General features: G+C 45.4%; 1 protein-coding gene across 1 annotated transcript; it reads left to right on the top strand.

Annotated features, from left to right (window-relative positions):
* Positions 1-21,558: 21,558 nt before the first annotated feature.
* Positions 21,559-22,083, top strand: LOC131071481 (uncharacterized). The gene has a single exon (XM_058007365.2). It carries the CDS (start codon positions 21,559-21,561, stop codon positions 22,081-22,083), a length of 525 nt encoding a protein of 174 aa, XP_057863348.2.
* Positions 22,084-22,988: the final 905 nt, after the last annotated feature.

Here is a 22,988-nt window from a genome sequence, read left to right as displayed (position 1 = left end):
TTTGTCAATTTCATTGTCAACCTGGGCATGATACTAAAAAATGTTTTGCTTTAAAGGGTAAGATTCAAGATTTGATTGATAATAATACTATCTCTATTTCAGGAGTGAATGATAAAGGCAATACATCTGCAGCTCCTCCTAACCAAAATCTTAAGATTTTTACTGATCCATTACCTTCTCATACCTCTAATGTGATTGAGACTAATGATTCCTCTTTCTCATCTGATGGTCTTGTGTCTATGACTCCGAATGTGATTAACTTTGTAGAGCAGCAAGAAAACCCTAAAGAACCTTCCATCACATTTGATTCTAGTGAAACTATTTGGGCACCTGATGGTCCTTTATACATAGTTGCAAAAGTCAAGAATACACCTTGCCGCGGAGTGCTTATTGATCCTTCGTGCATGGTTAATGTTATTACTGAAGAATTTCTTTTTACTTTGCAATTGAATCAAGTGATCTATGACAAAACAGATGTGGTTGTGAAATTATTTGATGCATTTTCTTCTCCTGCAATTGGTTCTATTACATTACCTATTGAAGTCCAGAACAAATCCCTTGATGTGAACTTTGCTATTATTCCTTCATCCGAACAATTTCGTGTGAAGCTAGGCTATCCTTGGCTATCTTCCATGAAAGCTATTGCTTCTCCTATTCATAAGTGTTTGAAATTTCCCCATAATGGTGAAGTTGTTACTGTCAATCATAGTCTCTTTAAACCAGCTGAAAGAACTTCTAGTGTTCCTATTGATTATTTTTGGCCTAAACAATTCCAATCTCTTCCACTGCGAAGTGATCATCTTTTCAAATCTTATCAAAAGTGGAAAACAGATATGATCCTATCTCTAAGTGAACCTAGAACACCCAAACTTGATATTCCTATCGTTCTTGAGAAGGAAGTTCTTCCTTTGAAAGATAAAACTAATGTCTTTTCTCAAGAAGATTCCCAACCCATTCCTATGGATGTGACTATGTCTATGTCTAATAAACTTTCTAAAAGTAGGCCTATACCTCCTCGTCATGATGGACTTGGTCTCCTTCCTAAACCAAATATTCCTCATTCCTCTTATGGAGAGAAGAGACCTTCCTCTTCTCCTATTATCTAGCCTAAGAGACCACAACCTAAACACCCAAGTGATAAGGATGAGAACATTCCTCCTCTTCCTACTAAGACTAGACGAAATCGTTCTGCGCATGAACGCCGACGAAAGCGTCGTCTTAGAGCTCAGGCAGCTTTTTCTCAAACTTTGCAATCTCCAAAAACACCTTCAACAAGCATTATTCCATTTTCTCCAAAATCTCCTAAACATAAGATGCATGATGGTTTTGATCCTGTGCGAGTTAAAGATCCTATTTTTATAAATCTTGATGATGATATAGATGAAAATGTTATTCATGATGAAAATGTTACTTCTTTTCATTATGATAGTGAATATGGATATGTTGATGTTGATAACCATTTATCTAACGAATTTTCTAAAGCACTTATCCTAGCTCCTAGACAAGAACAACGCGGCTTGGAACATTAACATAGCCCTTGTTTGGATCTTGTGATAGCTCCATCTGCTGTGTTGGATGTTCCTCCTCTAGCGTGTTCCCTGCCTTCCCGAAACATTGATCAGCAAGATCGGGGGGTAGATGACATGCTAGACTACTTTCATTAGCATAGCAGACTCTCTCCTCCTCTCTTTCTTTTGTTACTTCTTCTATGTGTTATTCTCATTCGCCTATTTGTTGTCCTTAGTGTTGTCTACTTGAGGACGATGCAAAGCATTGAGATCTCTTTTGGTCTCTCTCATGTTGACTCAAAAGACACATGTGTTCCCTTCTTCTAGGTGACCTTCCTTGATTGGGGAATGAAGAAGAATTATGCATACATACATATGATATACATGAATTATCATACAACATACTGACCCCAAGGAAAGCGAAGTCACCTCGTGCTTTGTGTTTTGTGTCTATTATCCTTGGGTTTATCTCACACTTGGGGGCTAAATCTTTGTGATAACGTGCTCCTTTCCCTTCTCCTTTCTTATGTGTATCACTACCTTAAAGCAATCACCCCCGTTGAGGCGTGTGTGATCGTTTTAATGTAGGGGGGCATACACCCCGTCTATCCCTTCAGGATACTTGAAAATTTCTTGGTGAACTTAGCTTTGCCTTGAAAATTTTTGATATCTTTCTTGCATGACTCATAGTGAGGGAACCTTACTACTGATAGTCATGGTTCTCCCTCATGATCTTCCCTTTTACTTTTTCAATCGAAGTCGCAAGATCCTTAGTCCACTGGGGGCTTGGTGTGTCTTGCCTCCTTGACATGGTGAAAGTCTTTCAATATTGTTTCCTTGTACTTTACAGGAAGTATGAGCGTACGCTTATACTCCCGCTAAAGTGGGGGCTAAATGTAATGTCCTAAAATTGTGACACTTGCAATTTTGACTGCATTTGGGTCTTCACGATGGCGATGCAACACTGAACCTGAATGGAGACCCCGAAACTTGTTCATGGCATCAAAAACTGCATTTTTCTGCACCCTGGCCTGATCCTCCTTGCACCCTACTGTCCCGGGAGGTGGGACCATGGTGCCCAGCGCCCTGGTCCCTGGCTCTATTTTGGGCCCGGTCTCTTATGGGGCTTCGGGTCTTTAAGTTTGCAAATTGGAAAATAATCTTCCTAGGTCGGCCTAAGGTCGGAAAAATCAGTCTTTTAACCCTAATTGACAAGTATATAAACTACATTTCCTCTCCCATTTTGGTAGATGGAAAAAAGGCGGAAGCGACATTCAAACATTCAAGCATTCAAGCATTCAAGCATTCCTTCAAGCAATTGATCATTCTAAGTCTCCATTCAAGGCTAAGTGTTGCATTCAAGACAAGGATTCAACCATTGAAGAGGAGATCACATACCACATACAACATACAACATACAACAACATCTACACCTTCGCATGTAAGAATACAAACATTCTTACAACAAGGTATCAGTACTTGTTTACATTACAATTATTTACATTTACAGCATTCTCATTTCTTGGTTAATTCCAAAACTGGGGTTTGACCTAAGGGCAAACCCCTAATCCCTAACCCCCCAATCATCCTCTCTTTTCTATCTGTAAGTTGCAGGTACGCGGCTATAATTGAAGATCTGGAATCCTTGTGCAAAGACGAATAGATCCCCCTTCGTTTCGCAGATTTTTTGGAGGACCGTGTGCATGCCGGGCGCCATCGTCCTGTCAACTTTCGCTCAAATTTGCAGGATAGCGTCATCTCGACATTTTACTGCTAATTCCAGGTCCGCAGCTTCATCCCATATCCCTATCTTTGTTTATAAGCGAATCTTTCTTACTTTACATGCATTCCTAGTTCAATCTTTCTAGCTACATTCTTTACAAAAGAGGGTAGCTTTGCTGTCTTAACCCTTGAAACTCATTTAGAATCCAATCTTGCATTGTGTGGGATTGGATCTTGTGGGTTTCAACCCCTCTTTTGAATGTAAAGTCTCCCCTAAGTGAAAACCGTCAACCCTAGTGACCTCCTTCCCCTCTCCTCGGAGTGGTGGGGGGAACACTTAGGGTTCGCTCGCGATTTTCTGCTTTACAGCTAGTTCACATTAATAAATATTTAATTGTTGCCTCTCTTACTCCCAAACGCTTGTATAGGTTCAGGGTAAGTTGAGAAGGCCTCGAATTGCATCCACCAATCTTGTCCCTACAAAAGGTTGGTGTGGTCCACTAGAGTTTGTATGGGGGCAGGGGGTTGGTAGAGGTCACCAGGATAACCTAGGAAGGGGGTCGGGACCTAGTGAAGACCTACTAGGGTAACTCATGACAATCTAGTGATGACACTCTTCCCTATTGCATGCCTAGTCGTCTCTCTTGGTTTTGTCCTTCTATGGATTGCTTGGGCCTCTTTAAATTGGTTGTTTTACTTTTAAATTCCTGTGATTATAACCTTGTGGGTCACTTGTGATTGTAGTCTTGTGAGCCTCGTGAGAGTCTTTTGTTTCTTCCCGAACTTCCTTTCATCTCTTGGGTTTGGTTGATACCTCCTAGCCTGGGGAGTAGACCTGATGGTACCACATGGTTGGGTGGAGTGTTATTCACACCCATTGGGTTTTGGTTCATCCCATATCCTGTTCGTGCTGGCTCGTGAAGGGAATGAATACCTTCATTTTGTACCAGATTTATGTATCCACTCCATTGTTGTACTCGTGGAGATTATATCTGTATGGATACCTTGTAATGTAATCGATGATCATATGTATATTCTCATGACAATTTAAAATGTATAAAGATCCTTTGTAAATGACAGTGTTATCATATTTATTGATGTTTCATTTGTGTTATATGTAAGGTTAATGTCGTACTTGAGTAACATCGTTGTGGGGCCTTGAGGACTTTTTTTTATATTAAATGGTCATCTTATCATGTTACTCCATTCATATGTTTGGCTTATTTTATTGTAAAAAAAAATTATTCATTTTTCTATGTTTTATTTGTCTATGTCCTCGGGGCCTCATAGCGAGGCATTACACTTGGTATCAAAGCCCATGTTCAAACACTGGCTTCTCTGGGTGTTCTTTGGTTCATTGTTGCTTGTATGTCTTTTGTGTGTGTTTAATTCTTGTCTTTAGCTTGCCTCTTACGTGTTGTTGTATTATCCAAAAGGATGCCAAGAGCATGAGGTAGAGGTCATGGGAGATACCGAGGTAGGGGACATGGCAAAGGAGTAGCATCTGATAGTACACCCCCACAGAGTTCACACAGAGATTCTGGCAATCCGAATCCTGAGCAGTCAGCTTCGGCGGGAAATCGATTACAACTACTGCTTGAGCAACTCCTTGACCAATTGGGTCCTTGCCAAGAGAATGTTGGTATTATGGATGTGTTGCATTGGTTTTGTCATTGATGTCAACACTTGTGAACACTTATCAGCACTGGAGATCTTTGGTTATGTTCACCGACATGTTCAGTGACTTATGCACAGTCACCGGTATTTGGTTCACCGGCAGGTTATATTGTTCACCGACACTGAGGATGATCTGTTATCATTTGGAGATTACTTGGTTATGTCGAAGACATGGTTTGGACACTTGGTTTTGGTGATTTGGTTATTGTTCTAATTGAGTTTGCATATTTGTTGTTACCGGCAAATTGGTCTAGGTTATGGACCGACAAGTGTTATCTATTCCAAATCAGCACAGCACGTTATGGAGATGATTTATTGATTGGTTATTATTGTAAATGCATTGAGCTGACATGATGCATCGTATATTGATTCATTTGTAATTGATTTAATTGCCATATTCTTAGTGAGGTGACCTACACAATTGGTCTTAGGTTTTTGTATATATGTAAGTTCTCATTTGTGAGATTATGTAGAAGGTGTGGTAGAGGATTGTAATAAGGTATATGTGAATATAAGAAGAGCTATACACGCAGACATCATTTGAAGATTCGAGGAAGGTATGAAGAAGACAATCAGAGCTTAACTGGTATTGAATCCAACATATGATGATGTTATTTTGAGCAGTACATTATCATTGGATTTAACCATCCAATTTTTGTCAGTGTGACTCCCATTTTGTGATTGAGCAATGAACTCTAGGCAGTTGGTATTTTTGCATGTGCAGAACCCATTTGTACACACATACTATCTGCAGTAGTATCATCTGATTGTGGGTAAGGTTTCCCACCGTGGTTTTTCTCCTTACAGGGTTTCCATGTACAAATATTTATGTTATGTGTTGTGGATGTTATTTGTCTTTCTGTTTCATGCATTAAACTTTACCGGTACTATTATTAACTGTTAAACTATCAACTGGCATTAAGTTTGGTTTACTGGTATTATGCATTAAGTTTGGTTTACCGATATTATGCATCAAGTTTGATTAAGTTATATTTGGGTTGAAATTAATAGACAACTGATTCACACCCCCCCCCTCTCAGTTGCCTCCGGGTCCTAACAGAGAATGGGGCTCGTGAGAGGTCGCCTGTGAGACCTATAAATGACATGACAAAACAGGAGGCTTCATACATGATAGACTTGATGAGAACTCAGCCTCCTAAATTCAATGGCGTTGAAACTAGTCTTGAGGCAAAGAATTGGCTGATAGAGCTAGACCGATGTTTCACAATGCATCCTTTCAGTACCAATACTAAGGCAAGATGTGCAATCATGCATCTAAGGGGTTTTGCATCAACCTAGTAGCAGTTAGAAGAGTAGAAGATTCACCTAGATATTAGCACCATCTCTTGGGAGTGTTTGTGGAACGATTTCAAACACGATTCCTATCGGATCATTGGAGGCAGCGTAGAGAAGATGAGTTCCATGATTTGTGTCAGTTATCCATGTTAGTAGAGCAGTATGAGTATCATTTCTATGAGCTCAAGAGATATGCAGGTATTGGAGATGATGAGACCATGTTAGTGCAGCACTTTATCAAGGGTCTCAATGATCAGATCAGTGGAGACGTGTGGGTTTTTGAACCTAAGACCATGGAGGTTGCAGTTGAGAAATCTTGTTTGGTTAAGGAGAAACTTGCTAGGGTACATGGGGCTCACACTGGAGTGTAGACTGGTAATAAACCCGCTAGCGGTCAAGGTTCTAGAGAAGCACAGACTCAAGGAGTGAGATCATTCTGTGGTTAGCAGTAGCATCATTTGAAGCGTAATAACTCTTACTATCAGCAGAATGAGGGTGCTCAGTTAGGAAAGAATAGAAATTGGAAGAGGAACAAGCGTGACCGTAATGACTAGCCTTCTCATAGTACACAGACAATAGCTAGTAGAGGTGGTCATTAGTAGTTGAGTGCACCTTCTGGGGTGGTGGTTTCGGCCGGAGTACGAGATATTTCTTTTGCAGTTAGTAGGGTCACATTGCTAGATATTGCCCTCAGAAGGGTACTCGGGGATCCAGCTATAGGCCAACTACTTTAGAGCCTACAGTTGGAGATGTCGGTAGGAGCCACAAGATCCATGCAACGGTTGACAACCACCAAGCAGAACATCAAAGTACTTTAGTGGAGACATCAAGTGTGTTGCATGGTAATATTGTAATTATCTTATTTGGTTCTGGTGCATCTAATTCTTTTATTACACCTTCTATTGTTAAGCGATGTGGACTAGCGGCAGTAGAGCAGGGTGTTAGGTGGCAAGTAGAATTGGCTTCAGGGGTGAAGGTTTCGGTAGAATCCTTGGTTCGTGGATGTGAACAATAGATTGGTGCCCTTCGTACCTCTGTGGATCTTCATATCATGCCTTTGGGTTCCTATGATATTGTCTTGGGCATGGATTGGTTGTCAGCCAATCGGCAATCATAGATTGCCAAAATAAGTCAGTAAAGTGTTTGGACCGTTCTGGTAGTTTGGTAGAAGCGGTTGGCATCTAGAGACTTGTGTCTCTATGCCCGATTTCAGCTATGCAACTAAAACGATGTATGTGCCAGGGATGCTAGTTGTTTGATGTGACAGTGAATGACTTGGAAATGGATGTGATTCAAGAGGTATTCCTCGATGATCATCCCTTATTAAAAGAGTTTTTGGATGTCTTTTCAAGTGAGATTCTGAGAATGCCTCTTAAGAAGGACATTGATTTTAGAATTGATTTGGTACGCGAATCTGAACCAATCTCATGTACCATTGCCCCCAAGAAATATTAAGTTGATCCTCCACCATAGAATAGTAGGGGCCCACCCGAATCGATTAGGATTTGATGCCCGCCTTACCCCGACAAGGAGAAGTAGTGGTTGATCCATCCTTCCCATCCCGCTATTCCGCTGATTCGATCGAGGGCTTGATTTCTTTAATGCCCAAGTGGTTTTTTGATCAATAATAGTGCCAGAGGGCCGAGTAGAGCGAAATATTCAATGTTGATATGGTTTGAGTAGGCTGTCCCAAGGTGGAGGCATTAAGGAATCTTTGCACGGGTGGGCCCCTCCTATCTATCGTCGAAGTCTTTCTCATCGCTCGCATAGGAACATGAGCACTCACGACCACTTCTTATTCGGGGCTCGGGTTATTGATCCAAACCCCTACTATTTGAAGGGCTTCCCCCCCACCCCAGGTTGGTTCGAATTCCACCCGCCTGCCTAGAATTCCTGCCGTACGGGGTGGGTGGGAGGACAAAAGGGGCAAGCTTATTCATTATTATAGCAAGTTAATTAATAATACTCTAGCAAGCTGATTCCCTTCAAATAGTAGGGGGGGTGGGTGGGAAGAGATAGAGTTGGAAAGCTTGGCTGAAATAGCTATTTTATGAGAGGAAAGCATTATAAGGAAGGCAGGCCAATTCGAAGCCCCCTCTGGCACTCTCGATTCGAGGGCCTTCACTATCTCTCCTACTTGAAAACCATCTCTCTCAGGCAGAGGGCCTCAACCGAGTGAATACAGGCATCAAGGGTACTTTCCCATTCCAATCCATTCCTATCCCAGCCGGGACAGCCCAACCCTTCTCATTCTAGGTCGAGCGTGTTGAACGGGTCGATCGAGTCACTTCGATCCCGCGAGACGGGCATGCATAAACTTTTCATTCCCAACTCAATTATTGAAAAAAAGAGAAGGTTGCCCTGAACCATAACTCCCCCCCACCCAGAATTATAGTTGTTAGTTTTGGCCCTGAATTCTAGTGCCCGCCCCGGCAGGTGGTTGGCCAGATTCTATACGTAACAGCCCATAGAATAGTAGGGGCCCCCCACCAATGTTACGTATAGAATCTTTCTCTATCTTTCAATCAAGTTTAGTTGAAAAGGTTACTTCAGAATAAATACTCCAGTTCCTATGGGGACACTAGGCAAGTGCCTTTCGATTCCTATCCTGCTTTACCTAGGTCCAGTTGTTGATGCAGTTGTTCCTGTTGATTATGCAGTTGATGAAGTTGCCTCAATGCAGAGCAGGTTATTTGGTTGACCGAGCAGTAGATTCTGTCAATTATGGTCGACTCTGTCAATTCGGTCGATCCAGCCGCCAGCACTAGTAGCATTTGTTGGACCGAAGCCAACACCATAGAATTGTAGGGGCCCCAGTTCATTCACCATCAATAGCTATATGCAGATCATTCGATTCGATAACCAATGCCAGTCGAGCCGTCGAGGGAGCTTCTGATTCCGCCCGAGCAGGCGTCCTTTTGAAGCAGCACCACCACCTCGTCCAGCACCTCTTCCTGTCCCAGTAGCTCTGGTCACAGTTCTGGGTCCAGCAGCGGAGTTAGTTGGTTCATACCCCACACCAGCAGTCGATCCAGCACCAGTAGTCGATCCGGGAATGGCATCAGCAGCATATCCGGAGCCATAGCCATCCGAGCAAAAAACGGGAAGCTACTACTACCACCTAGCACGAGCTCGGTCTCGATTCAGCCCCTGCCATGTTGAGTCAGTCGGTGAAGCAGTCGTTTCAGCGGTTGATGTAGCTGTATATGAAGCCGTTGGAGAAGCACCAGGAGCAGAGGCTGCGGCACCCGGCAGCATGGGCACGGATAGCAACGGAAGTGGAGCACGTATCCCCGCCATTGACAGATCGGGAGCCAGTTCCGGCGGATCCATATCCAGATTCAGATGATGACCCGGATGATCCAGTTGATTTAGTGGTTCCAACAACAGATGCAGAGGCAGCTACAAAGGCGATGGAACCATAAGCTACGGCGGTGGGGGGAGCGACAGAAGTAACACCAATTGTGGTTGAACCAGTAGACGACCCGGGCAGAGCCTATTGATCGAGATTGAGAACCCGGTCCCAGTTCTGGGTGAAGAGTCACCCGTAATAGATGCTTCAGCCAGTGGGGTGGAGGCAAAAGCAACAGGAGGAGGGGTAGCCCCGTTCCAGATCCTCGAGTTACATATCCAGCCCTAGAGCTAGTTGATTCGGTTGACCGGGTGGAAGCAGCACATGTTGCCTCTGAACCAGCCCCGTGAAATGCCATGTCGACGCAGTCGATTACCAGGTACAATGAACACTCCTTCATTCTTCCATTCGTTTTGATCGATAGTGCAGAGGGCCCGCAGCAGGGTGGGTGGGAGATATAGTTCCGCCTCCTTATTCTAGCAGGCTAATTAATAAGGGGGCCTCCATTATAATGGTTTAAAGGGGTTAATGCCATCAGTTCATTAATCCGTTCATAACTATGCCCCCCAATCTAAAATCCCTCCCCCCGGCAATAGTTTCCCCACACACGTTCATTAATCAGCTTGCTTTTGAGAATTCTAGTTGCTAGCCCTTACCTTTAAAACAGTAGGGGGTAGTAATTAATTCGCTTGCTAGAATACGCTAGAATACGATTAATTAACTTGCTAGAGTACCCTGAGCCCCCCACCGGGAGGGAATCGTCAGTTCATTAACCTGCTAGCATACGATTAATTAACTTGCTAGAGTCAATTAATTAACGGGAGGGCGGGGTCTCGATTCCATACGTAACATGCCCCGGAGAAGAGAGGGTGGCCCAGAGAAGAATAGTAGGGGCGGGGCGGTCACTTTCACAGTCATACGACCAGCGATTCGATAAAGTGCCGGTATGGTGTATTAGGGGAATTGATTCATGTCACTTTGTCAGTCATACGACCAACGATTCGATAAAGTGTCGGTAGTGTGTATTAGGCAAATTGATTCATGTCACTTTGGTTGCTATATGAACCAGCGATTCGATCGACTATCGGGGCGGGAACGGAGGGCCCCTACGGGATGAATGTCACTTTGAAAGCTATATGAACCGGACTTTTGATCAAGTGCCGGGGCGGGTTAGGAGGGGAATTGAGTTTGGTCACTTGAACAGTCAGTATACCAGCCGAATGATCTTAGAAAGGTATGGTGTATTAGGGGAATTTAGTTATGTCACTTTGAAAGCCATATGAACCGGAGAGTGATTAGTTTGGAATGCAAGAGTAGTGAAGTGGAGAGGTACTTCAAGTCGCTCGACCAACCTCAACCTGCTAGCCCTTCAAAGTTTTGTCGCTGTGTCGCTGCTATCCGCTGTTTCCCTCCTCAATTTGCCTAGTTTTGCCACTGCTATCCACTGCCCATAGAATTGCCCCAGCCGAGGGATAGTTGGAGGTAGATTAGTTGGCATGTTACGTATAGAATCGAGGTCAAAGGCAGGAGCACAGGAAGCAGTTCCGGGTCGACGAGATTGGGGCTCGGACAAAAGCAACACGAAAGGATGGTCAAATGATCGCCCTACTATCTATACTGCGGGTGGGAGGAAATCAAAGTTGAATTCCCTATTCGCCATGTGTCGATCGACTAGTCACTTTATCATCTGGTAAGGAGCGTACCTAGCTCGGGAAATGCTGGGTTTAATCAGGAACTACCACATTTTATCAGGTACATAGGGAACACTCACCAATCTGTCTGATTCATATGCTCATGTTATGAAACTCCGATAAAGTCTTAGGTTAAGCTTACGAATGAATCAATAGGCCTGTTCCGGATCCTTCAATTGTTGATCCCACGCCAGTTTACCGGGTTCCAAGAGCAGAGTGCCTAGTTGACCTCATGGACCCATAACCACCAATTGAATAGCCAGCAGGAGCAAAGATAGCTAGAAAGGCATAGTCATAATAGGTTGCATCATAGACAAAGGCAGAGGTAGAATAAGCAATTCGATAGCCCGCAATATCCCTTCCAGATCCAACCAATGAAGCATTCGTTTTAGCAGCGATTTAAGTTTACCTGGTTCCAGCTCAAGATTCATATCCTCCAGTCCCACCAGTTTAAGCTTATCCGGTTGAATAACCATCACCCCATGGAGGAAGTGTAGTTATCGCAACAGAGGAAGGAGGACATATGAGACAGATACACCTACCACTACCAAGGGATGGAAGGGTGATGAAAGGACAGAGAAAGCCCCACCGAGAGGAGGGAAAGGAAAGGTCGAGAATAAGGAAAGAAAGAGAAAGTGCTTACCGAAGGGACATAAGAAGGAATAGGGCGGTTCCCTACAATTCTATGGGGCCTTTAACCAGCTTTAATTCATCTGGGTGGGTTTCTCAATTGTTTTCAGCGTAGGGCCACCCATGTGACGTATAGAATATAGAATCTAGTCTAGCGGCAGATTGAGCCCATAGAATTGTAGGGGATTGATGAAATGTCGAGGGGGTGGGAAACTAACGTTCAGTTCCTTTCTCGCAACCTCTAGCAGGACTAGCCTAAGCCAAACTCGATTCTATATGTAACATGCCCTACCCGGCCACCCACCCCCCATGTGACATATAGAATCGCCATCTCCCTCCCCGGGTTCTCGTGCCAGGCCGGGTACTAAAATGAAACCTTCTCGTCTTATCCCCCTCCCTTTTGAATCAGTAACACCCCTGCTTCATCAAGATCTGTCAACAATTAATTACTGTTCATTCGAACCAACCGACGCGTTAACTCCTGGGTTTACGAGCAGGCGCCCTTCTTTATATAGTTGCATTGATGCAGCCGGGGAAGGTTTGCTCGCTTTCGTCTGCTCGCCTCCATCGATGGCCGGTGCCTCCGCTTCTGTCGATTCCAACATCTCATTCGAGAGGCAGAGTAAGAAGAAGTAGTAGTTGGTGGCAGGCTTCCCCGTTTTTAGCCAGGCAAAAATGGGGGCAGTCGAGTCACGTACATCTAGCAGAGAGGCACAAGTCGAGGCTCGATATCACCGGGCTCTGCCATGAATGAATCCTTTGTCGACCCGGCTCCTTCTCCTTCTTACTCACCGGTCGAGTCAATGGGCGACCGATCCACCATATTCCAGGGACACAATTGGAGGCGAGATCAGCCCGGACCAGCTGCTTTGATTCCTGGGTCACCCATCAGCATCAGCAAGATATCTCTCAGCGATTCACTAGAATAATGGAAAAGAAGGGCGCCCTATAGTTTATTTGGGGTGTCGATCCGCCCGGGCGAATAGTAGGCCAGCATTCTTCTGGGTGGTATCGTTTCGATCACGTGCTCTGCAGCTAACTTGATTCATCCGCCCCCCCATAGATATATAGGGCTCCAATTCCCCATTGACGGATTAACTCATCCGGTCGGGTTGCTCCCCACCTGCACCAGCCATCCACTACCAATGGATATGGATTCGAAGCCAGCACATACGTTCGGTAGCGCGGGGCCCGAGTGAGATGGAGGGGCGAGACGCGTACTGATATCGATCGATGGGACAATGAAGAAAGCAGTCGCGTCGGTCAACTCGATCAATCTCATTCCTTTCTCCCCATATCTGAGATAAGGTCTCTCTCGTTTGCTTCCATCTCCCGAACCTGGATCAACGGACCTGCGATCACCCGCCACGTGGAAGGATAATGGGCGCGAGGCCCCCCTACTATTCTATGGTTGCAAATGTTTATTCGAATTATATCTTCCCACGGCAATTAATCAGTGCCCCCCACTATAGTTGGAGGGAGATATAGTTTCTATAGTTTTCTATGGCCCCTACAATAATATAGCCCCTAAACTAATCTTCCTCCCGGGGGGGCGGCTGGGGGATGTCTCCTATGCAATCATTCATCACAGTAGATTATATGCCCATCTCAATGACAGCTAGTTGGGCAAGGCCCTTACTATTCTTTAAGGTGCGCACTCTTCCTCTGTTGGGTTGGGTGGGAGCTTCTAGGAGTTAGTCAGGCCCGTTGCATTAACGCGAGTTCTGGTCAACACATAGTGATAAGTAGCGCACCATACCTATAGCTCCCACCCAACCCGGAACTATAGTCCCAATGCAGGCCCCCCAACTAGAATTGTTACTCTAGCAGGCTACCATTAATTGGAGGGCTAGCCCCCTACTATTCGCTTTCTCGCAGGTTTCTCCTTAGAACAGTAGGGCCCCCATTAATCAGTCCCATAGAATTGTAGGGCTTGACTGCAGTTCATTAATCAACCTGCTAGCCCTTTAGAATAGTAGGTGGCATCAATAAGTGCTAGAAAACTCCGAGCTTGCCCTACCCCCATAGAATTGTAGGGGGGCTGGGGGGAGGTATCTCGAAATTAGGGAACTATAGTTGGGCCCTTCAAATAGTAGGGCCGAACTACCATAGAATAGTAGGGGCCCCCCCCACCCTGCATGGAGATATAATTGGGTTGGGCCCCTACAATAATCTACAATTATTATTGGGGGGGGGCCAGGGCCCTACTATTTGAAGGGCCTCCCACCCGCCCCTTCAAATAGTAGGGGGGGTTAGGTAGTCGGTATATAGTTGGAGGTCCCCTAGGCACCCTCACCATAAATAAGAAGCGTCGCCAGCAAAGGTAGCAGTAGCATCATTTTACCTAGCAGTTTATCTTGTCGAATAACTTGCCCCGGGAACCCTGGCAATTCCCCTTTAGAATAGTAGGGAACCCCGGCAATTCTAGAATGTTAGTTGAAGCAGCCCTATCCGACTATCGACTGGAGACCAACCACTCAACCGGGGCATTCATGCACCCCTTCCTATAGACGTAACATGATGCGCATCCAACTAGACCCAACACCGGGTAGAAACCAACCATACTATATGATGGGTCACTCTCCCTCCTTCCGGACCAACACTCTCCACTCGACCGTCCAACAACCATACCGAGAAAGAAACCTGATACTTGAGGGCCTTTAGTGTAGTGTGGGCTTTAGTGTAGTGTGGGCACTCGTACTATACACGTCACATGTGGTGCATTCCCCACTCTTCCTTCCATACCATATACGAGGGATAGGGGAAGCGCCCTACTCTTCTATAGGGTATTGGATGTTCCGTTTATAGAGCTATCTTGTGGTTGGGCCCCGCTTCTTTCTTATTGCTTTGGGGCTACTCCCTCGCGGGGCCTCCCACCCACCCCTTATTAATCAGTCAATTAATGTACGCCCGCTAGAATGACGCTAGAATAACGCCTCTCTCTCCCCTCTATCTCTGTTACCAATCACAACATTGGGCCCACCCCACCCCGCATAGAGAACAGGAGTGCTTTCTCTTGATCTCCCGACCAGCAGGCCTCCCGACCAGCGGGCATACATACTATAGTAGTAGGCTAGACCCCTACTCTACAATGGGGACGAACGGGGGAAGGATACGGCGAGCCCCCCCCATTACATACGTTCTACCGAAACCCCCCGACTATGTTGAGAAAGGGCGGGGGGGCTTCCCCAGACGCTCGACCCCCACCCTACAGCCCGAGCGAACCCAACACCAGATAGGGAGAGAGGGGGCCGCCCAAACAGCAAATGCCAAGGCCCCCTTCCTTCGTTTTGTACGAATGCAAGCCATTATCCTCTTTAGCCCGAGTCAAACCCTGGGGACAGCCGATGGCACCCCTACCTACGCATTAGAGTATAGTCAAACCCACCCCCCTACTATCTCCCTCTATAGGCCCCACCTTCCTTTTCTCTCTACTGGCCGCAAGGATACAAGGGTCAAGCCGCCAACTATAGTTCTCCCTAGTCGCAAAAAAGAGGATACCCCATTGTTTCAACTATAGTAGCTAGAATTCCCCACCCCCCCCCCACTATAGAAAGTCTAGCAGGCTGATTAATGGCAGCCCTACCCTCCTTAACAAACAAACCTACCGAACGACCCCAAGGGCCCCACCTCCCGGAGACAGATAGAGACGGAGATCCAGATACAGGCACAGATGGAGACAAAGACAGAGACGGGGATGGAGACAGAGATACCACCGGATTGAAGATGAACTCTAGTAGTAGACCAATGGCCACCTTTCATTTATACGTAATATCACTTATTATTATTACCTAACCAGACAAACTACCCTGGGTTAAGAGGCTTTAAGGGGGGGAGCGGGAGCCTATGGATAGTAGGGGCCCCCCGACTGCACAGATCAGTCAACCCTTCCCTACTTATAGTCAGTCAATAGCCCACAGGGACCACCCCGGCCCAACCCTACTATTCACAAACAGAGGGACCACCCCTATATTCACCCACAGGAACCACCCCTGCTCTCATTAACGATGAGCCCCCATACTCTAGAAGATCATACCCACCACCCAACACTCACAGCCCTATTACGTATCAATTTGCCATTACCCATTACCCGCAGACAGAGAGACGGGGATAGAGACAGAGATTGATCAGCCATTGATGGATAGAGCGATCGAGACAGAGATAGAGCTATACATCAGAACCGGGTCGCTCCCCTCCCCCTAGATTACTTAGCTTTAGGCCCGAGAGATAGAGATAGCCCATACCCCCATAAACACAGACATAGACCGATGGATCGATCGATAGATAGCCGGATAGATAGCAAGCTAGACAGATGGACAGCTGGATAGATAGCCAGCTCCAGAGATAGACCGATAGATAGACCGACAGATAGCCAGCTGGAGAGATAGCCCCGGAATGCAGAGATTGGTATAGACAGCCAGAGACTAGATACAACGGGGTCGCTCCGCTCCCCCTCGTCTACATCTACATCTACAGCTAGCCGGATCACCTACCCCCCCTACTATTCTATGGCTAGTTGTGACAACTAGAATTGGCCCTCTCCCCTACCCCGATTCTATACGTAACATGCCAACGAACTGACGATTCCTTATTCTAGCGTATTCCCCTACAATTCTATGGGGCGATTCTAGAACTATTTAGCGTATTCGCTCGATTCTAGAACTATTTGAGCGTTACTCTAGCAAGCTGATTAATTGGGGTATAGTTATTCACTGAGTAAGTATTCTAGCGTGTGCGGGTTACTCTAGCAGGCGTACATTAATCGGGGTGGGTGGATGGGAGTTCTAGTTCCGGGAAACTCTAGTTGGGAATCTATAGTTGGGTTGGGTGGGCCCCTACTATTCTATGGCCCCTACTATTATAAGGGGCGGTGGGTGGATATAGGATAAGTCCTCCCACCCACCCCCGGTTACGGGGTGAGTAGGGTGTAATTGTTTTCCTGTCGATTACACAGTTGGTCCAGTTGTTGATGCAGTTGTTCCTGTTGATTATGCAGTTGATGAAGCTGCCTCAATGCAGAGCAGGTTATTTGGTTGACCGAGCAGTAGATTCTGTCAATTATGGTCGACTCTGTCAATTCGGTCGATCTAGCCGCCAACACCAGTAGCATTTGTTGGACCGGAGCCAGCACCATAGAATTGTAGGGGCCCCAGTTCATTCACCATCAATAGCTATATGCAGATCATTCGATTCGATAACCAATGCCAGTCGAGCCGTCGAGGGAGCTTCTGATTCCGCCCGAGCAGGCGTCCTTTTGAAGCAGCACCACCACCTCGTCCAGCACCTCTTCCTGTCCCAGTAGCTCTGGTCACAGTTCCGGGTCCAGCAGCGGAGCTAGTTGGTTCATACCCCACACCAGCAGTCGATCCAGCACCAGTAGTCAATCCGGGAATGGCATCAGCAGCATATCCGGGAAGGGCGGAAGGATTCAACCCAACCTAAGATAGGCCAAATCCACTCGACTAACCATTATTGCTTTCTTCGAGCATTCAGAACCCAACCAATGGAACAGAGGCACGCCTATAGTTTCTGTGGTGGTGCGCCATTCCATTCCAAAGGCTCCATAAAGCGAGAAAGAAATAACTTTCAACTTTCTAATAGTTGTTGTTACTTCATTTATGTATTAACCTCACTTTCTTCCAATAGACGGGTAGGGTGGAGAGGAGCGGATCCTCTATTTCGCCTCTATCTTTCTCGATACTGCTGATGGATCTCTGGATGCAGGAGGTCGAATGCCCTGAGTCCCTCTCGGTCAGGATAAACATAAACACGGTCGGATGGAGCGGTAAGTCCCTCTGGGCGCTGCCTTCCCAACCAACAAGAATCAATGAAACAAGAAACCGGAACAACAGAGCTAAAGTCACCCGGCTCACATGTGCTTGGGGGTGGCGATCAACTACAGATAGATACTTCCCAACCAATCTAGCTGGGGGGGGGACCCACCCACCCCTATCTGGGCCTCCCGCCTAGGTAGGGGCCTCCCACCCAACTACTATTCCCAACCCAACCCACCCAACGGTAGAATAGTAGTTCTATGGCCCTACTATTCTATGGGGTAGATGAACTACCATAGAAGTTGAGTTGGCCCCTGGGCCCCGAGGTGTCAAAATTGTCGAGGGTGAGTAGTGGGATGGGATCCAACTAGAACTATATAAGGAGGGGGTGGGGGTGGGAGCGAACTAATGGGCTTCGGGTTGAAAGATACGTTTTAAGATGCAACTATAGTTTAGTTGGCGCTGTTCGATGAGAACTATAGTTTAGTTGCTCGGGTTGAAACCAAAACAGCCCGCTAATGCATGCTTCGGATGAAGAAACGAGATCGAAGGATAAAAGAACTCCCCTCCGCAGTTGTGTCCTACCGATATCTCTAGCATAATATGACTAGCTCAAAAGTGAAACGTTCACTCGACCCCTACCAGAAGGCGCCTCCGGATTCCCCAGGGGTTGTATCACGTATATAATAGATGGTGGCATCACCCAATACGACTCATATCGGTCATCAGTTGTATCCGGATATATGGTGGCATCACTACTATTTACGTAATACGACGACCCCACCGAGGGGGAATTATAGCTATTTGAAAAACGCGGTTCCCCAACGGCAGAATAGTAGTTCTATGGTAGCTATTTGAAAAACGCGGTTCCGGGTGGGAGGAGGAGACTAAGGTAGGGTTGGAGGCTATAGTGGGGGGGGAACTATAGTTGGGTGGGTGGGAGGAATAAGATGAAAAAAGGGCCCCCCACCCACCCTGTTCATATGTAGGGGAATATAAGAGTGGGCCCCTACTATTCTAAGGGCACGTTCGCCTAATCTATATCCTCCGCGCCCATTAGAATAGTAGGGCCCCTGGCCCCCCCGCCCCCACCCCCCCAATAATAATTGTAGATTATTATAGGGCCCCCGGGAATTATGGGGTTGGGTTGGGAACAGTAGTTGCCAGGGGATGTATCAACAACTTCTCCATGCTCCATCTCAACGATTCCACACAACTAGAATTCCCCATGAACACCTCGACTGGCGCACAGTTGACTCGCGCCAAACTCGCTTTATCGGGATGTTCCTTTCTATGTCCGCCTCCCTCCTTCGTGTTCATCGGGGGATGGCCCAACAATAACTTCTCGACTTACTAGACCCCCACCCACGACTTCTTGAGCGCGTAATCGATCCGGATTCTTTCGCCGGAATCGGCATGGGAGGAACCACTTCATTCCGCGGCTGGAGCACTAGTGGTACGTAACAAGGTAGCCTATTGTTGGGCTACGGCTGGATCGAATCGGTAGTAGCTTTTTTTTGTTTTTGAGCTAGCGTGAATGAGTGTGTAAGGGGCCCGGTAGAAGTGAGAGTGCTAGCGATGGTGTTAGCGAGAGAGAGATTGGTTGTTTGATTGCTAGCGATAGTATGCGTAGGTAAGATCGTTTGCCATTGTAAGTTCCATTGCTGTTGGGTTATACCGATTGCTGTTTCACACACGATGCATGGGGTTAGCGAGGGATAGATAGCTTGATCGATGGAACTATTGTCCCTTTGGAGATGTCTTGAGCTCTAATTGGAAGAACTATTGCTTTAGAGATCGATTGCTTGTGGGTAGGTAAGTTTAAGTGAAATTATTGGATGACAACACAGGAGCTTGAAGAACTTCATTTGTAGTTGGAATATCTATTGGCGAAAGGGTTTATCCGTCCTAGTGTCTCTCCTTGGGGAGCACATGTTATATTTGTGAAGAAGAAGGATGGGTCACTTCGATTGTGCATTGATTATCGACAGTTGAACAAAGTTACAGTGAAGAATTGATACCCGCTGCCACGGATTGATGATTTATTTGATCAGATTAAGGGTGTGAAGGTACTTTCCAAGATTGATCTTAAGTCAAGTTACTACCAGTTGAGGATTATGGAGGTGGATATGCATAAGACAATTTTATGTACTCGCTATGGTCATTATGAGTTCATTGTTGTGCCATTCGAGTTTACTAATGCACCATATGTCTTCATGGGCCTTATGAATGGCGTGTTCGGGACTTATCTAGATAGATTTGTCCTCACATTCCTTAATGACATATTGGTTTATTCTAGGACCATGGAAGAGAATGAGGAACATCTGAGGCAAGTATTGTAATGTTTGAGGGAGAGCCGATTGTATGCAAATTTGGCAAAGTGTGAATTCTTTCAGATGGAGATTAAGTATCATGGGCATGTCATCTTTGGTGATGGTATTGCAGTGGATCTCTCAAAGATCCAAGCTATCTATGAGTGGCCCGCACCCACGAATGTCTCTAAGGTTCACAGTTTCATTGGTTTGGCGGGTTATTATTGGAGGTTTGTTCAGGGGTTCTCTAGGATTTCTCATTGTATCACTTCCCTGCAGAGGAAAGGGAAGAAGTTTGTGTGGTAAGAGAAGTGTCAGGAAGCGTTTCAAATCCTTAAGGAGAGGTTGACCAGTGCACCTATTTCGGCAGTTCCCGATCCGTCTTGTGATTTCATGGTCTGTAAAGATGCGTCCTTGGAAGGGTTAGGGGCGGTGTTAATGTAGGATGGGAGAGTGATTTCTTATGAGTCTCGTAAACTCAAGCGCCATGAGCTTAATTATCCTACACATGATCTTGAGTTGGCGGTCATTGTGCATGCTTTGATTCATTGGAGAAACTTTCTCTTTGGGCATCGGTTCGAGTTGCATATAGATCATCGCAGCTTGTAGTACATATTTACGCAGCCGAACCTGAATGCTAGGAAGAGGTGGTGGATGGAATTCTTATGTGAATATGACTTTGAGGTTAAATATATTCAAGGAAAGGAGAATGTAGTTGCAGATACCCTTAGTCGTCGTCAACATGATATTTCAACAGTCTCTCTTTAGGTGGATTTGAGAGGTCAGATTGTGGCAACACTCCCAACAGACACCTGGTATCAAGAAGTTCGTTCTAAGGTGGAGTCTAGTAGAGATTTGGAAGGTATATTCGTAGGTTATTCCCTCGATTCTGATGATAATTTGTGGCATATTGGACGTATTCATGCTCCTTCTTCCGAGGATCTTCGTACTTTAATTCTATCTGAGTCGCATCGAGCACCATATTCTGCTCATCCTAGTGTTAAGAAGATCCATGTGGATCTTTGGCAGTTGTATTTTTGGCTGGGTATGAAGAGGGATATAGCTGATTTTGTAGCTCAGTGCTTAGAGTGCCAAAAAGTGAAGGCAAAGCATCGACATCTGGTAGGTCTTTTGCAACAGCACCTTGTTCCAATGTGGAAGTGGGACATTGTTTCTATGGATTTCATTGTGGGATTACTTAAGTCCCCACGTCGTCATGACACTATTATGGTCACCGTGGACAGGTTGACCAAAGTTGCACATTTCTCACCTATCTAATCTTCTTATAATGCAGCAACAGTGGCTAGAATTTTCATGGAGAATATTGTTAGACTTCATGGCATTCCACGAAAGATCATTTCTGATAGAGATCTCGTGTTCACTTCAGCCCTTTGGAAGTCTCTTCAGCAGGCGTTAGGGACTCAACTGAACTTCAATTCAGCCTACCATCCTGAGACCGACAGGTAGACTAAGAGGGTCAACCAGGTGTTGGAGGACATGCTTCGGATGTACGTCATGGACTAGCAAACTCATTGGGAGGAGTACCTATACTTGGTGGAATTCACTTATAACAATGGGTACCACAATTCTATCGGTATGGCTCCCTTTCATGCATTATATGGTCGTCCTTGTCAGACTCCCTTGAGTTGGGACCAATTAGAGGATAGAGTGCATTTGGGTCCGGATATGCTTAGAGATATGGAGCAGCAGGTGGTGAGCATCAGAGAGCAATTAGTGGCGACGCAGGATTGGCAAAATAAGTATGTCGACGTGCATAGGGTGGATCGTCAGTTCTCGATCGATGATCGAGTATTTCTACGTGTACATCTATGGAAGAGTCCAATCCGTTACAGGAAGGGCTCTAATCTTGCACTGAGTTTTGTTGGCTCGTTTGAGATTCTAGAGAGGATTTGCCCTATTGCCTATCGATTGTCGTTGTTGCCTAGTCTCTCATGCATTCATGATGTTTTCCATGTTTTAATTCTTCATCAATATCATCCTAATATTTCTCACATTCTTGATTGGACTGCTCTACTGGTCGAGGATGGGCAGCTAGCTCTAGAGCCCGTGGGCGTTCTGGAGCACAGGCATCAGGTTCTCAGAGGTAGAGATATTGAGTAGGTCAGGGTCCAGTAAGATCCTAATGATGAGTCTTCTGCTACTTGGGAGGAGGCTTCTCGTATGTATGAGCTCTATATGTATCTCTTTGCAGGCTTCCAGGAGTAAGCCTGATACTAGGGGGAGGATGTAGTGCCCTCTCTCTTTTGGCTTGACAGACTTTGTGGCTTTGATTTTTTTGTGTGGTTTCGACCCTTTTTGTGTTGATTGATTTTGATTTTGATATGATGTTTGTCTATGTCTTCTGGATTCATATGTGACACTCATACTCTATGCTCTCTGGATTGTTGGAATAATGATGATTTTTCATATTGTTGACTATGATGTGATTATTTGATGTTATCTATGCTTTGATAGTTAGATGATTATTAAGATGGATTATATATGTGATATTACGATTTAATCATTATGTTTATTGATGATTATTTGTTCAGACATACATTGTGTTTTATCCTTGATGTGCTTGGGTGAAAGGGAAAAGTGTCGCACTGCTCTTTATGGGTAAGTTGTATCACTTCCATTCCCTTTTCACGGTATATTATGATATGGTTTATATGTATGTGTTCGACAGTTTGCTTATGCAGCTGCAGGTACCGAGCATCGACTCCACCTAAAGCTTCAGGTCTAAGCGTGTTCTATGACCCAATGGTAAAGTGGAAACTGGAGTTATCAGTAAGACCCTAGTCATATTATCATTCCTACAGGAACGAGACCCTTGTCAGGTATCCTTGTTTTGTTTGGTCGTCTCGTCTTGTCAGTTGGTAGTCTTGTTAGTTCGCATGCTTTGCATAGTCCGCATTCATCGTACTAGAGTATGAGTTGACATTTATTTAATATTGATTTCTAGAAGAGAATTAATATTAAAACATATTTGTGTATAAGGGAATTAAAGATTAATTAATTAATTA

This window comes from Cryptomeria japonica, chromosome 10, assembly GCF_030272615.1.
Source record: "Cryptomeria japonica chromosome 10, Sugi_1.0, whole genome shotgun sequence".
Classification (NCBI taxonomy): domain Eukaryota; kingdom Viridiplantae; phylum Streptophyta; class Pinopsida; order Cupressales; family Cupressaceae; genus Cryptomeria; species Cryptomeria japonica.
The sequence above is the reverse complement of the archived record's forward strand: the minus strand, read 5'-3'. Positions and strand labels throughout refer to the sequence as shown.